General features: G+C 40.2%; 1 protein-coding gene across 1 annotated transcript; it reads left to right on the forward strand.

Moving 5' to 3' along the window:
- Positions 1-809: 809 nt before the first annotated feature.
- LOC149324112 (calcyphosin-like protein) lies at positions 810-11536 on the forward strand. Its single transcript, XM_089513326.1, has 5 exons — positions 810-891; positions 3173-3309; positions 6596-6773; positions 9825-10034; positions 11384-11536. Exons 2-5 carry the CDS (start codon positions 3173-3175, stop codon positions 11483-11485), a joined length of 627 nt encoding a protein of 208 aa, XP_089369452.1. The 5' UTR covers positions 810-891; the 3' UTR covers positions 11486-11536.
- The last annotated feature ends 4325 nt before the right edge of the window (positions 11537-15861 follow it).

The following is a 15861-nucleotide window of genomic DNA, read 5'->3' on the forward strand; positions in this document are numbered from 1 at the left end:
TGTTTCTTCTGCTCTCTACCTTTCCTATCACCATTGTCTTTCCCAATGAGTTGTGTCTTCTCATGACATGGCCAAAGTCCAACAGCCTCAATTTAATCATCTTGTCTTACAGGGAGATCTCAGGCCTGATTTGTTCCAGGACCCATTTATTTGGGGTTTTGTGGCTGTCCACAATTTACCATCAAAATAATAAGCACCCAGAAAATCAAAAGGCACAACAAAAAGAGAAAAAAGACAAAGAGGAAAATAAAAAGAGAACCCAAACAATATGCTCTCCCTCAACACTCCAAACAAAAAGAGACATATGTGCACAATCCATGTGTTTTTGTTCTGCCTTTTGATTTTCTGGGTGTTTATTATTTTGATGGTAAATTAGATGGTTAAAAATGACTAAAATAATAAATAGATACATAATAAATAAATAAAAAGAAAGATAAGTTCCTCTGCATTGCATCAATTTTCTTGCTTGCCCATGTTCTCCTTTCCTTATCATTTGATCTGCTGCCTTTTAACCTCCACACCCCATGCAACAAATCCAAAGCAAAGGGAGAGGGTGCAGAAGAGCATCACACACAAGCCACAGAAACAATCAAAGTCCTGGCAAGTTACGCCAGGCCTTTCACAGCCACCTTTGTCACCTAGGAAACTTGGTGGTAAACTCCAGGCAGAGGAGCGATGTGTAAACAAGTAATCTGATGTGGATGGACATGGAAGTCTTCCAGTCAGATTTCATTTCTTTTCATGGGTTGGGCACCAATTGCCATAAGCAGCCCAATCAGAGGAGGAAGGGAGGAGGAAGAGATGCAGGGGGAAAAACAGGCCCACTTTCCTCCAAACTGTACAAAGCAGCGTCCCTAGTAGCAGGTAGAAAGAACAAGTAGCAGAATAAAGGTAAAGGATGCTTATTTTCATTGTCTCAGGAAGGCTACTTATGTCACTTATGTCAACATCAGCCAGTTTTGCTTTCAAAGGACTTTGGGTTTTAAAGTGCTGTATTCTGCTGGGATAGTGGTGAGACTTAATTATAGTTTTTGATTCGCAGAGCTTGGAAAAGTTACTTTTTGGACTACAACTCATAGAATCTCCTGGCCAATGCATATGCTTAAGTGAGGCATTTTACTGATGTTGTATGATTTCCTCTATTTTAAACATCAGTTATCTGGAAGCACACCGGTTGCCCATAGTACTGCAGTACAATGTAATAAAACAATGGAAATATGTCCAATGAAGGAGCTATTGTTAATTTTATTTTTGTAAAAGCAATGCAATTAAATAAATAAATAAATAAATAGTACTGCAGTTCGGGGGAAGGATGTTATCTTTGTAGCAGAATGTATATTAATAATCCATAGTGGGTGCATCTACACTGTAGAAATAATGCAGTCTGACACCACTTCAAGTGTTTCAGCTCCACCATATGGAATCCTGGGATTTGTAATTTTACAGGGTCATAGAATAATAGAATTAACGGTGCCAACACCTTGCCCTGTGTGTGTGTGTGTGTGTGTGTGTGTGTGTGTCTGTCTGTCTGTCTGTCTGTCTGTCTGTCTGTCTGTCTGTCTGTCTGTCTGTCTATCTATCTATCTATCTATCTATCTATCTATCTATCTATCTATCTACATATGTGTGTGTGTATAAATAGGAGAACAGAAAAATGGGTGGCTGCCAGTCAGAAAAGACAATACTGGGCTAGATCTTCAATGGGTTGACTCAGTGTGAAGCATTTTCCTACATCCCTTTCAACGTTTGTTAAGTATAAAGCCTTTCCACAATAAATTTCTTAGCTCTTAAAGTGCCACAGGATTCTTTTGTAGTAATTTATCTTGCCTTTCTCCCAGTATTAGATCTTTTGAAAATCACCTTCCTTTAAAAAAAAAAAAAGGGAATATAGAAAATAACTTTTCTCAGGTTTCTAAGTGTTACCTTACTATCACAAAATCCAAAATCCACAGAAATGTGATCTTTGTTGGCAAACCAAAATGCAAAAAATTGGCCAATAAAGGTAATTGAAAATTAGCCAATAATTTGTGGATTTTGTTGTATGTTGCTACATGGCCAAGACACAGCTACAACTGAATAAGCATTAACAGTTTCTAAATGGTTTTGATTGTGTATCCCTGCATGGCAGGTGGTTGAACTAGATAGCCTTTGTGGTCTTTTCCAACTGTATGATTCTATGATCTTACCTGAAATTAGATAAAGCCCTTGGGCTAAAATGGGTTTTGCTTTAAGGTGACCAGTTGCAAAGTATGTTAGCATTGTCTGTGTGTACTTTTAATATTTATACAGAAAAAGTGGTTGTCAGCTGAGGTAGGTTTTTTTTGGTATATGATAAATGGTGCATATAGGAAGTCTACATAATGTTTACATTATGAAGCTGGTTGGATCTGGCAACTGAGTACTGTAGGTATATTCTTTACGTCTCTGACTCGTGTGTCACATCTTTGTATTCATATATTCAATATCTATGCAGTCATTTATTGTAGTCATTCATTTTTTAATTAAAAAATCCCCTTCCAAATGTCATCCCAACCTTGTATATTAACCAAACTCTCCATATATCTGATAAAGTGAATTCTTTTGTGGGTTTGCCAACATATTTGCCAGGTTTTATGTTTTTAACAGCAGTGTCATCTACAGACTTTAATGCCACTTGCCATTAAAAGATTAATTAGTTTGCATATCAAGCTGCTGTTAGTAGGTTAGACTGTCTTATTTTAAGTTAAGCTAGAACTATTACAGTTTTTAGTGTTTCTTCCTAAGATTCAAAACACTTAACTATTTAAATATCTGTAGTGCTGTATGCCTTAAATCCTAAATTTTAAAGGTTTTTCAAACACCAACAGTTGGGAATATTTTTTCTCCATCAAAGCAACATAGGTCTAATCAACACTGCAGAAATAATGCAGTTTGACACCGCTTTAACTGCCATGGCTCCATCCTATGGAATCCTAGGACTTGTAGATTGTTGTGGCACCAGAGTTCTCTGACAGATAGCTAAATATCTCCCAGAACTACAGATCCCAGAACTCCATAGCACTGAGCTGTGGCAGTTAAAGCGGTGCCAAACAGCATCATTTCTGCAGTGCAATGTAGACCTTATTTTGCAACATATGACCATAAATCCCTTATCTACTTATTAAAATCACTGCCTTATTTTTTCTTCTTCTAGATGGCTGGTACAGCAAGGCACGATCGGGAGATGGCCATCCAGGCCAAAAGAAAGCTTGCCAAAACCACAGATCCAATCGAGAGGCTCCGGCTCCAGTGTCTTGCAAGGGGATCTGCGGGCATCAAAGGCCTTGCCAGGTAAAATGAGTTCATGAAGTAACATATTAAACCAAGTCATGGCCTTCTGTAGGGCGGGAGATTACAGAAGCACAGCAGCCAGGAAACATCAGCTTTCTTGCCCTGGTTTCGAAAGCTCCTCAAATGCTGCTATGTGAGCCAGTTATCCTTGAGGCAGACAGGATTTAGGGAGGAGGACGACTGTGTCCAGGCCGCAGAGACCTCATTATAGGTGAAAGCACTTTCACAGCTCATTAAACTTATTGTAAACAGGCTTAAAATGAAAAGGGGGAGGAAACCAGGAAGGGAGAGAACGAGAGAGAGAAATGGAAACATAATTTTAGACTGCAGCTGTACAAGATGAAAGTTAAGTTCCTGCAGGGTGATCAGATGTTCTCCTTTTGCTGGACATGTCCTACTTTTCAGCTTTCTATCCAGGAAGAATTCCCAAATGTCCTCTATGTTGAGCATGCTTAAGAAGCATAAATTCATATTTATATGAGTATTTTTGACTTATATTTTGCAATATCCAACATTTTTATTGCCTGTCTTACCTTTGGCGTTGCATTGTCTTCCTTTACGGTTAGGACATTTGGTCATCCTGAGTTCTTGGATATATCCAAAATGTATATGTGTGTTTTAAAAGAGTACATTGTTAAATGCATAGTTTGTGGTTATTTCATAGTCAAAGAAATTTGCTGATATCATTTTACTAAAGGCTTTGATTGGAGAGCCAGCAGTGATGGTCTGAGTGTAGGACCCTGGAGATCATGGTTCGATTCCCCGCCCGGGCATGGAAATCTGCTGGGTAACCTTGGACAAGTCACACTCTCTCAACCCAAGAAAACCCTTAGGGTCACCATAAGTCGGATATGGCTTCAAGGCACACAACAAGAACAACAATAACTCTTTTATTAGAAGTTCTTCAGCCATGGTTCAGTAAAGGAGGATGTAATAATAAAAGAAAAACACATACACAATTTAAATCCAAGATTATCAATAAAATACATTTAAACCACAGGACACAGTTGAAATGCAGTGTGGAAATTAACACAATGGCTTTAGCAGATTAAGTGCCTGAGCAAATAAGAAGGTTTGTGATTTAGGTCCAGACTATCTGGAAGACCAACATTATTCCCTATACCAGTGGTTCTCAACTTTCTTAATGCCAGGACCATTTAATACAGTTCCTCATGTTGTAGTGACCCCCAACCATACAATTATTTTCATTGCTACATGCAAATATGTGTTTTCCAATGGTCTTAGGCGACCCCTGTGAAAGGGTCATTCGACCCCCAAAGGGGTCCCGACCCACAGGTTGGGAACCACTGCCCTATACAAACCTGCCAGAGTCCTAAGATCTACGGGGGAGGGCTTTCCATCAATTTTCTGTTTAGACTTGGGTCCAGTCTCCAAGATATCTTGTTATACAAATATAGATATTACAAATCCAAAAAATCTAAAATCCAAATCACAGGTTTCTCTGGTGAGGATATGGGCAAAGGCCTTTTTAGTGGTTTCTCAAACCCCTTGGAATTCCCTTCCATGGGAAACTAGAATGGCCTCCTCCCTGCTCTTTTCTTGCTAGTATGCCAATACCTTTTGCTCAAGTAGGATTTTAATGTATTATTACTTGCAGGGAGGCTTCTTGTTATTTTTAACTTTTGTATCCTTTTTAATGATTTTATACTGTTTATAAGTTACTGTTTTAATGTAATGATTTTAATTGCGCTTTAAAAATATTTTAGTTGATTCTTTTGTCAGCCACCTTGGATCCCACTCAGGGACAAAAGGGGGCACATAAATGAAGTAAACATACAAGTATATATAAAAAATATTTTTAAATATGCCTACTTCCTTCTGGCTTCTATGGGGCTAACTATGGAGTTTATCACACATGAGGAATTTCTCTTAATTTCAAATGAAAAGGAAGTGGGATCAGAACGCATTCACGTGAATTCGCTAGTTCAGTGAATTTACGTGAATGTGAATTGCGTTCGAACTGCCTTCCCACTGCCCAAAAATATCATGCCATTGCCCGAATTTGTGTGTGATCACCTCTCATGCAATAACGTGAAATCCCATGATTGCGCTTGGACTGACTTTCTATTGCCCGAAATTGTGTGTGGTAGTCTATCACGCAATAACATTAAACCCCATGATTGTGTTCAGATTGCCATTGGATTATATTTCCAATTTCCCTTGTCTGATAACATCCATTAATTGAATATTGCAATCACAATTTAACTCCCTATATATTTGTATTTGAAGAACAGTATAGGTTGACTCTCCCTTATCCAGAATTCCAAAATCTGCAATATTCCAAAACCCATTTTTTTGACATGGATGGCTCAGATATTGACGCTTTTGCTTTCTGATGGTCCAGCATATACAAACTTTGTTTCATGCACAAAATTATTTTAAAAATAGTATGCATAAAATTGCCTTTCGGCTATGTGTATAAGGCTCTCCTCATTTGCGGCTTTGACTTTTGTGGATTTTATTATTTTCAGTTTTCTCTAGGAATCTCTAAGTCCTCCAGGGCAATTGTGCTGGAAGTCAACCATAGAGTTGTGCTAGGGAACATAGTAGCTCCTAGATAACTTCTCTAGAAATTTGTGTAGGAATGTGTAGGTCTTCAAACATGATTCTGGCAGATGTTGACCATAGAGATACACTGGAAGACCTCGATATTCCTAGAGAGCCAGGTGCCACTGTATATAAAAACATAAATGAGTTTTGTGTTTAGACCTGGGTCTATCTCCAAGATATCTCATTATGGAAATACAGGTATTACAAAACCAAATAAATCTGAAATCTGAATCACTTCTGGTCTCAAGCATTTTGGATAAGGGAGACTCAATCTGTACAACAAATTCTATAGTACACTTGACACTGACTCAAAAGTTCCATGTATTCAATGAGGTCCCAGTACAGGACTTGACCACAGAACTCTTCTGCTTGTGCTGCTCTGTGGTATTGCAACATTTGGATGCATTCTTAAAGCCCTAAATAAAAATACAAAATAGACACAAATGCAATCTAGAACTTCCACTACAAAGAATGGTAGGGGCTGTATTTCCACCCCAACCACCCCCAATAGAGATGGCACCAAGGGATTGTATAAGGAAATAATTACCAGATGGGGTGCTACAACTGAAAAGGCCCTGTCTCCAATTACTTCAAAACTTATAGAGGGTGTTTATTCTTTTGCTGAAAGCTTCCACCCTAAATTCTGTATCTCATTGTCACCTCACCCCTATGAGCTTATTACTCTTTTCCTCATAGTCACCTTTCTTTTCCTCAGGGTCTTTCATATCATGGATGATGATCGCAACAGGACTCTTGATTTCAAAGAGTTCTTGAAAGGCCTCCATGACTATGCTGTGTTGATCGAAAAAGAAGAAGCTGAAAAGATTTTCAAAATCTTTGATAAAGATGGAAGTGGAACAATTGATTTTGATGAATTTCTCCTGACATTAAGAGTAAGCTACTTCAAAAACAACAAACATGCTTTCCTATGGCATTGTATTTTGGGAAGTACATAACATGGAGGAGGACGAGCATGATGTAGTGATTTGAGCATTGGACTACGAATCTGGGAACCAGGGTTCAAATCCCTGTTTGACTATGGGAACCCACCTTGGGCAAATCATACTCTCTCAGCCTCAGATGAAGGCAAAGTCAATGTTTGAGCAAATCCTGCCATGAAAACCTCACTTAGGGTCATCATAATTTGTAAATGATTTGAAGGCATATAACAAAAAACAAATAACACAGAAGATGCATGGAATCATCCCAAATTCACTGGTGCCAGTTGGCAAACCTCTCTGGAAGGAGGAGTCTGTGATGGACAATTCTATAATCTGGGAGATTGAAATGGCCACAGGTGCTGGTGGCAATGCTGGGCAGGAGTCTAATGCCAACGGGGGCTAAGGCATAGTAAATGTTCAAATTGGTGGGCCTTTCTAGAGCAAGTAGATTCCAGGTGTTGCCTAGATAAGTTGTGCCTGTCTCCTGGAATCTGTTCTGACTCCATCACTTGCAGAGCTTGGAGAAGTGCAGTTACAGATACAAAAAGCTGCCATCTAGCCAAGGAAGGGAAATCAGGAAACACATACCAGGCAGCAGGAATTCTCCTCTGTGACTGTATTCCAACTCCCCCTCAGCCCAGTGTAAATATCCAAAGGTGGAGATATGCTACACCTGGACTATGCAGCTCCCATGCAGAATAGCAACATTAAGTAACACATGCCAACAACTGGGTGCTGCTGTGCAATGCACACTGCTCAATCACTTTGCACAGTGTCCAACTGCAGTGTGTATATGCAATGTCCAATGTGCAACTGCAATACACAACACTGTTGTAGCTCTATGTGCAACTCTGCTTCTGCTTCTTTCAGCAGCATGCAGCTGTTGTGGTATGGCAAATAATTGGCCTGCATGTGTAGCATGACTTATGCATGTGTATGTCACTAACAGGATCCCAGTCTATATGTGTCTGTGTTAGAACACATCAGGACTTGGAAATGTTACTCTTTTTGGCTATAACTCCCAGAATTCCACAGGCTGAACCTGGCCAGTGAACAATATGGAATTTCTGAAGCATGGGGTGGAGGGGTTGCCATAATTGTCCACTATTACCAGGGACAAAATGTAGGACAAATTCGAGACCAAAGTGTAGGACAACTGCAGGATAAAACTCAGCCCAAAATGTAGGACATTTAAGGTCCTCCCTTTTTCTTAAATGTCCTACATTTTGGGCTGAGTTTTGTCCTGCAGTTGTCCTACAGTTTGGTCTCGAATTTGTTCCACATTTTGTCCTTGGTAATAGTGGACAATTATGGCAATACATCTACTTGCTAAATGTTTTCCAAATAGCTTCTAAATAGAGGAAATGCAATGGCTCCTGATTCAATGGAAGAACAGCAAGTCTTGTGGTATTTTTGAAACTTAGAGTGAGACTAGATGCTCTATTCAAAATATAGTGTACACTTTTGTGTGCTTGTGTTTTTAATTGAGAAAATATATATTCAGGGCACCTCTTTTGGTCATGTAGCAAAGTACACTAAAATCCAAAATGCACATTATAGTTACATCATAAGGCAGAAAATACATTATGCTAGCTTTCAAAGCTTTCTGACATCTTCATCAGGCAAAGTTGTTAAGGACATATCAGAAAAGAAAAGTGGTAACATCAGAGAACGGCCCATTCTTTATTTAAAAGTGAGCTTGGAAAAGGTGAAGTCACTGCTAGCTGGGAGAGTTTGGGGTGTAGTCTAAGAAAATAACTCCAAGCTCTGCACAGCACAGAGGTTATAGGAAGCTTATTACTTTCCACTCCCTGTGTGGGCATGGGCTGTAGTTCATGATTCTGGGAAGGAAGGATCAGACCTGTCCACTTCATACACTGTGGTCCTGGGCCAGTTTATGAGTCCCATATGTACTCCTTAGTAAAGAAAAAACACAGGGAAGTGCAGGGTGCATATTATGAGTGCTGACAAGCTTTTTGAATCTTATATTGTGGCATACATTTTTACCATTGTCCATTTTGCCGTAAGAAGTTTATATTATTATTTAACTGCCTTTCCCAGTGAGGAGTTATATAGTTATAGTTTTTCAAAGACTCTAGGAAGCTTATCTCATTTTTAAATAAGCCAACTTACCTCTTTCATTTTAAAATCCAATGGGGGATGCAGCTGGGTATTATCACACAGAAAATGCCGCCGATGCCACCGCCCGGCTGCATCCCATCTAAAACCCAGCTAAAATGATGTAAGCTCCCGACTTTGAAAATTGGGCATCTGAGCCCTTCTAGCTGAGTTTTAGGTGGGATGCAGCCGGACGGCAGCATCAGCAGCATTTTCTGTGTGGTAATACCTGGCTGCATCTGCATATGACTTTAAAATGGAAGAGGTAAATTGGCTTATTTTAAAATGTGGTAAACTCCTTAGAGCAGTTTAGAGATTGTTAATTTGACAGTTCCCTTCCCTCAGTTTCATAATCTAAACAGACATGACACAAAAGGAGAAAGGAGTGGCAGAGGGGAAGGGGATCAACATCTGGAGGATTAACTTTGTCCACTCCTGACCTAAATCCAGTTGCTAATCCCCATCTGGATAGACCCATTGAATCAATGGAAATTTAGTAACTCAAACCTTCTGCATGTTCTGAGGGTTTATTCTATTTTGGACTAAAATCTGGATTTAAGTTATATAATCGAGCATCGCACACTACTGGCTGAATAGTAATCTGTACACAGGTCTCTTTGTTTTTATTTTTCCACTGTATTAATTAAACTACGTTCACCTTTCCTTCATCAGTACTGTGAAAAAAATGTAGTCTTTCTTTTAGTGAACCATGTTCACAATTGGTTTTTCCTGTGTGCTGTAAAAAATACTAAAGGAAACATAGCCCATCCACATACTTTGGCTATTAAGAAATATTAGGTAATAACCATAACTATATTGGTGAGATACAAACAGAGTACTGGTTAGCAGGTGACAAATCTAATGTCTCTACTACCTTTTTTTTAGCCTCCAATGTCTAATGCAAGGAAAGAAATCATTATGCAAGCTTTTCGAAAGCTAGATAAGACTGGGGATGGGATTGTCACCATTGAAGATCTACGAGGAGTCTATAATCCAAAACATCATCCCAAGTACCAGAATGGAGAATGGTCAGAAGATCAAGTTTTTAGGACTTTTCTAGAAAACTTTGATTCACCTTATGATAAAGATGGGCAGGTAAGTGAAACAAGATAGACGGGTATAAAGGTTATTCCATGGTAAAATTCAAGATTTTTATAAAAACTGGAATTCAGTATTGCACTTAACAGATGCATAACCTAGAGTTCTACGTGGTGTCTGTGACTCCTCTGTAGGAAATTTTATGCACCTGCACAGGTCAGTTTCAGAAATTTCTACAGCTATATCTCTTCACCTGACCCCCTTCCCCCTCCATACCACACATCCTCAGTATGGTTCCTGCTCAGACCTCCTAAGTTCTCTTTCACCTGCCATCATGGGTGCATCTAGGGAACTTCATGCATTCACTACTCTTCTTTGGCTGTGTTTTTTTTTGATAACTTCCTGCATCTACCACACACTTTAAGAGGTATGTCTCCTGTTGAAAGAAGATCCCCTCCCCCCAGATAGATGTCCCTTTTAAGTGCCTCCATTGCTTGGAGGAGGCTCACATGATAGAGAAGTCCTCCCATTCTAAAGCCTTTTCCCACCAGGCCAGGGTGACTGGATGTCATAACCACAAAGCAGGACAAGGCACTATAAAATGTAGGACATTCAAGAAAAATGTAGGCCATCACACTATAAAAGCTAAAAACACTAATATAAATATAAATTCATGCTTTTTAGTCATGTCAGACTGGAGGTCACTTTGGAATTCCTCCTGGTCAGCAGGCTGAAATGTAAGATATGTTTTGGAGAAGGGGGACATATGATCACCCTGCACCAGGCCCATCAGAACAGGGCTTCATGTCTTAAATCTCTTCTCTGGGAGTCTGATATTAACGCAGTTGATCTCACTTCTCAAAACAGGTGGAATCAGTGTGCAGTATTTATTATTTATATATTATGGTATTTATACCCCACCCTTCAGCCCTAAAGGCTATCAGAGCAGCTTACAATTATTATTTTTAATTAGTATCTTTTTATTACAGTGCTAGGAGCCCTCTACCTTGAAGCACCCAGGGTTTTCTTAGGCCTGGAAAAAGTTACCTTTGTGGACAACAGTTCTAAGCATACCTTGAAAGCATGGACATTGACTGTATACGTTGGGGGATTCTGAGAGCTGTAGTCCAAAAAGGTAACTTTCCCAACCTCTGGATGTTCTTGGCTGGAGGGGAAGGAAATTGCTTGCCAAGACTGCCCAGGAAAATCCCCTTTTATAAGCTCAGTGGTTTATTTGGGGCATTTCTATCATCAATGAATCCACATGATTTGGGTAATTTCCATCTGAAAATTAAAAATATATGTTCCACTGGAAGCTGTTTCCTTCCCTAAATTCTTGCTAATACAGGTCTCATGTAGAATAAATGGATTTAATTCTTTTTCTCTTTCAAACTTTTTTGCTTCAGGTTACAACAGACGAATTCATGAACTATTATGCAGGTGTCAGCGCTTCAATAGACACCGACGTCTATTTCATTGTGATGATGAAAAATGCTTGGAAAATCTGATTGCATAAAATGAGACTATTCCTCTGTTCTGTTCTGTTGTTGTTGTTGTTGTTGTTGTTGCAAGCATCCTCTTTGCCTGGCTTGCAGGAGAATGTAATTGCATTCATTGTAATAACCAATTGCAGAACTTACTGCAGTAAAATTTAGTTATCATTACTGTTGTCCATCTTGTTTTCACTGGACCAGTCTTTGGACAAAACTTTACATTAATTCTGTCAGTAAGCTTACCTAAGCAAGAAAAGGCCGAGACCTTACATCACTGCTGTGCAACTCTGCATGTAGAGTTATGCATTGATTGTGCTATGCTACCCTTGAGGGTAGGGTTGCCATTAGTCCGGACCTCCAAACTGGGACAAATGTAGGACAAAATTTTCAAATGTAGGACCTTTTTTTTTGGTCCTACATTTGAAAAAGAGCCTCGCTGAGGGGAGGATTCCTTCTCCTCTTGGGCTCCGTTCTCACCAAGGACGGAGCCCAGGCGGAGAAGGAATCTGCCCCCAGTGAGGCTTTCTTTTCCCCGCCTGGGCTCAGTTTTTGTCGGCGGAGCTCAGGCAGGGAAAGAAGTCTGGCCTCGGCAGGCGAGGCTTCTTTCCCTCCCTCGGCTCCAGCGGAGCCAAAGAGGGGAGGGAAGCCCCCCCGCCAAAGGAGACAGGCCTACAGAGGCCTCTCTCTCTTTCCCCCGCCACCGCTGTTGCACACTTTGCAACAAATCCCGGGGCAGGGGAAATCCTGGGGGCAGGGCCAACCCAGGGCTGGACCGTGCGGACCTGCCCAAAACCGGGAAAGTCCCGCCCACAGGCGGGATATGGCAAGCCTACTTGAGGGTGATGGCAATGCTATGAAATTGAATATACATACCCATCTGCATGTGCATGTGCATCTGTGTTTCTGCAATCTTGAACTGAATACCAGTGTTCTGGATCAGACTAAGATGTCCAACCACTTTTCTGGGGGAACATATGCATTCATAAGACACCAACAGGATTCTGGCCACTGTCCAAAAGGGGGGTTTCTGGAAAGAAGCCCTAGTTGAACTACAGGAGCCCAATCTTTTCTCCACTTAGTGCTTTCCCAACACACTTCTTTCCCTGCCCACCACCATGACTATTTGTCTTCATTCCTCCTGCTCCAGAGAGGCTCAGAGCTCAATGATAAGTTTGGGCAGGGGAAGTGACAGGAAGAAAAGTGCTGAGGGTTAAACGTACAACCCTCCCATAAACACCTGGATTGTACATTGTGGCAGCTTCTGTTTAGCAGAAACTACTTCATATAAGCAAGGTGGACACCCAGTTTTTGTCCATCCCTTCTACCTGACTAAATCACCTATCTCCCACAAAAAGATGCTCCTGAGGATTTAGGACCCCTCCAGAAAACTATGGGATATGGCACGTGTGATGGATTCCTTATTCAGGTTCCAACCTTAGGACTTCAAACACTCATCTTGCCCTTCTACCCTCAACATCCCTCCCTGGATCCTGTACTCAAGGTGACCACTATCCTGGATAAGTGGCTGTGTTAGCAGTGGGTTCAGCGTGGTATAGTGTGGCACGTTTTACTTGTTAATTACTAAAATGAAACATCCAGACAAGAGATGTATAAAATAAAAACAGTAAAGATTTATTATATAACAAATAAAACAAAGTTTTAGCCACATTTCAGTTTCACATGCACAATACACAGTAACCCTTCTGTTTCAAAGCAAGTAACACTTCTCCCTGAACACTTCCCACATTCTCAGGTCCCCAAAATTCGGATCTCCTTTCGACCTAACTAGCCCTCACACTATGTTTCTGACCCCTTACTCTATTTCATCCCACCTCTAACTACCTCTTTAACAGACAACCACCTAGGTCATATCTCTTTTCCCATAGGCTCCACTTCACAGCATTCCTTGAGATACGATTGTCTGGCTCTAACCACGCATGCCTAGCTTCTTGCTGCATAGCATGCAAAGCTGTATTAGATGGGGGTGGCAGGACCAAAAACCAGGGGCCTTATCACAATGAACAAAAAAGATGACAGGGAGTGAGACAGAATTGCAACAGGGATCCTGCTTCTGATTGTAGCACTGGGAATCTCTCACAGGCAGAGGATGGAAATGTCCATCGAATGTGCCCTGATCAAGAGGAAAACAGACTACCATTACTCACAGCTGCTGCCACCTGATAAGTCAGGACTGGGGGACTTCTGCAATTGCTACGTATTTCCTGCACTACTGAAAACATAGGAACTGTGAATACAAATCAGTTGCAAATGTCTAACTCTAAGAGCCTTATTGCATAGTAAAAAAAGATGAGAGGCAGCAAGATAGAAACCGTTTTCTGCTTATCTTCCGTTTTCCCCCACAAAGCATTTCTACTCTACTGTGAAGGGAGATGATTGTAAATGTGCGCCTTTTTTCCTGCTGGGAAAATCCATTTGGCAAAAGCCACACTTTTATGACCATCTCCCTGTGGAGGGAGAACAGAAATACAGTAGAGTCTCGATTATCCGACATAAACGGGCGGGCTGATAGTCGGATAGCCGAAAATGTCGGATAATCCGGAGGGTCCAAGAAAAGCCTTGAAATCACTATGAATTGCAAACGTATTGAAGTTTCATTGCAGTAACAGTAAAAGTAACATTGTAGTAATGTTACAGTAACAACACTGTAATGTATAAACAGTCCTCTGAAAATGTATAGAAATCACTGATCAACATTGTGATGTACAGTATGTACTGTTTAAACAGTTCAGTCCTCTGAAAATGTAAAGAAATCACTGAGCAGTGACGTCGGATAATCCGAAATGTCGGATTATTGAAGGTCAGATAATCGAGACTCTTCTGTTCTACAACATCATGTGGGAAGGTAAGCAAAAAGCCGCTTCTTTCTTTCTGCCTCCCATATATCTTCTGTAATGCCATAAGGCTCTAAGTTACACATTTATAATGGTGCTTGTGAATTAAAGCATTTTTTTAATTTTGATTCAAAGAGACTTTCTATCTTTATAATGAAAAATTGTACATCATCACATCAAAATCAAAACCAACCAGATAATGAACCTATTCTCTACAAGATAATTAACAGCTGAATGATATCAATATGACTGCATGAGAAGGGTATGTATTTCACATAAGGCCACACAGTACATGATGCTTAATGACAAGAAACTAGAAATGTCATTAAATAATAGCTGGCAGGTTGTCTGCAACAAACAGTGTAATAAACAAAGCTGGGAAAATCCATATTTTTCTATGAATTTTTTGAATTTAAAACTTCAAAATTCAGAGAAGCAAGCAGTACAAAGGATAATTGTGTTTGGATATGCATGCTAGTCTGGCAGGTATTATTAGACTAGTTCCCTTAACATTGGGGAGAAACAAAATTATCCAGTATCCCTACTTCCAGCAGGATGATACTCTTTGGATTAGCCCTGCTGAAGATGTGGCTGTTCACACATATTTTCACAAATATCTTTTCAAGGATCACTTCAGAACTGGACTCTTGCACCATGGATATGAATATTTAGCACACAGAGATTACTGTGATCAATCCTCTCCCATGGAAAGCCCATTCTTATACACAGATTTTTTATACACAGATTCAAGCATACACGGTTTGAAAATGTTCAAAAAAATATACATTTCAAATATCAAACCTTGATTTTCCATTTTTTATAAGGGACACAATTTTGCTATGTCATTATATTTAATGGGACTTGAGCATACACAGATTTTGTTATACACGGGGGATCTTGTAACCAAACTCCAGCGTATAACAAGGGTCCACTGTATATTCATTTGTATATATATTCTAGAACCCCCCCCCCCCGCATAAGCCTAAAAACACATATGCTTGAGCCCCATTCACTTGAATGGGGCTCGTGCACATGGCAGCGCGATGGCAGCTCAGCACGTGGCGGCGCATATGCGCCACCCCATGCACCCCACGCGCTCCCGCGCAGCTCTACACAGTTTTGAACATATGCTCAAATCCACGTATAGCGCACCCACGTATGTTGCGGGAGCACTGTATATATATGCTCTTGGGCAATTTCCCTTTTTCTCAATAGGTTGACAGCTAAAGCAGCTATAACAGGACTTGCCAAAAAATTACTTTTTGGAGTACAACTCCTAGAACCCCCATCTACTGTGGCCACTCTGGTACATTGACTGGCCCATGCTTAGCTTTAATAACCATCTATATTGTATACTTTGATTTATAACAAGTAAGCACACAAATAAACATGTGTAGTTCTGTTGTAAGTAACTGTTCTTGTACATATTTGTTACACTGATTGGAAGAAAAGGGTGCAATCTAGTGGCACACATCAGCAGACATCTCAGTCTTGCATTAAAAATCTAAATACTGACTAGGTAGAAATCTAATATATAGG

This window comes from Sceloporus occidentalis, unplaced genomic scaffold, assembly GCF_023333645.1.
Source record: "Sceloporus occidentalis isolate IW3139 unplaced genomic scaffold, rSceOcc1.0.p SCAF_1, whole genome shotgun sequence".
Classification (NCBI taxonomy): Eukaryota; Metazoa; Chordata; class Lepidosauria; order Squamata; family Phrynosomatidae; genus Sceloporus; species Sceloporus occidentalis.

Excerpts from the sequence above, each read along its gene's own strand:
- LOC149324112 (XM_089513326.1), top strand. The coding sequence starts at position 3,173 with ATGGCTGGTACAGCAAGGCACGATCGGGAGATGGCCATCCAGGCCAAA. Across the intron at positions 3,310-6,595 it reads GGCATCAAAGGCCTTGCCAG|GGTCTTTCATATCATGGATG; the intron begins GTAAAATGAGTT and ends TCTTTTCCTCAG. Across the intron at positions 10,035-11,383 it reads CTTATGATAAAGATGGGCAG|GTTACAACAGACGAATTCAT; the intron begins GTAAGTGAAACA and ends TTTTTGCTTCAG.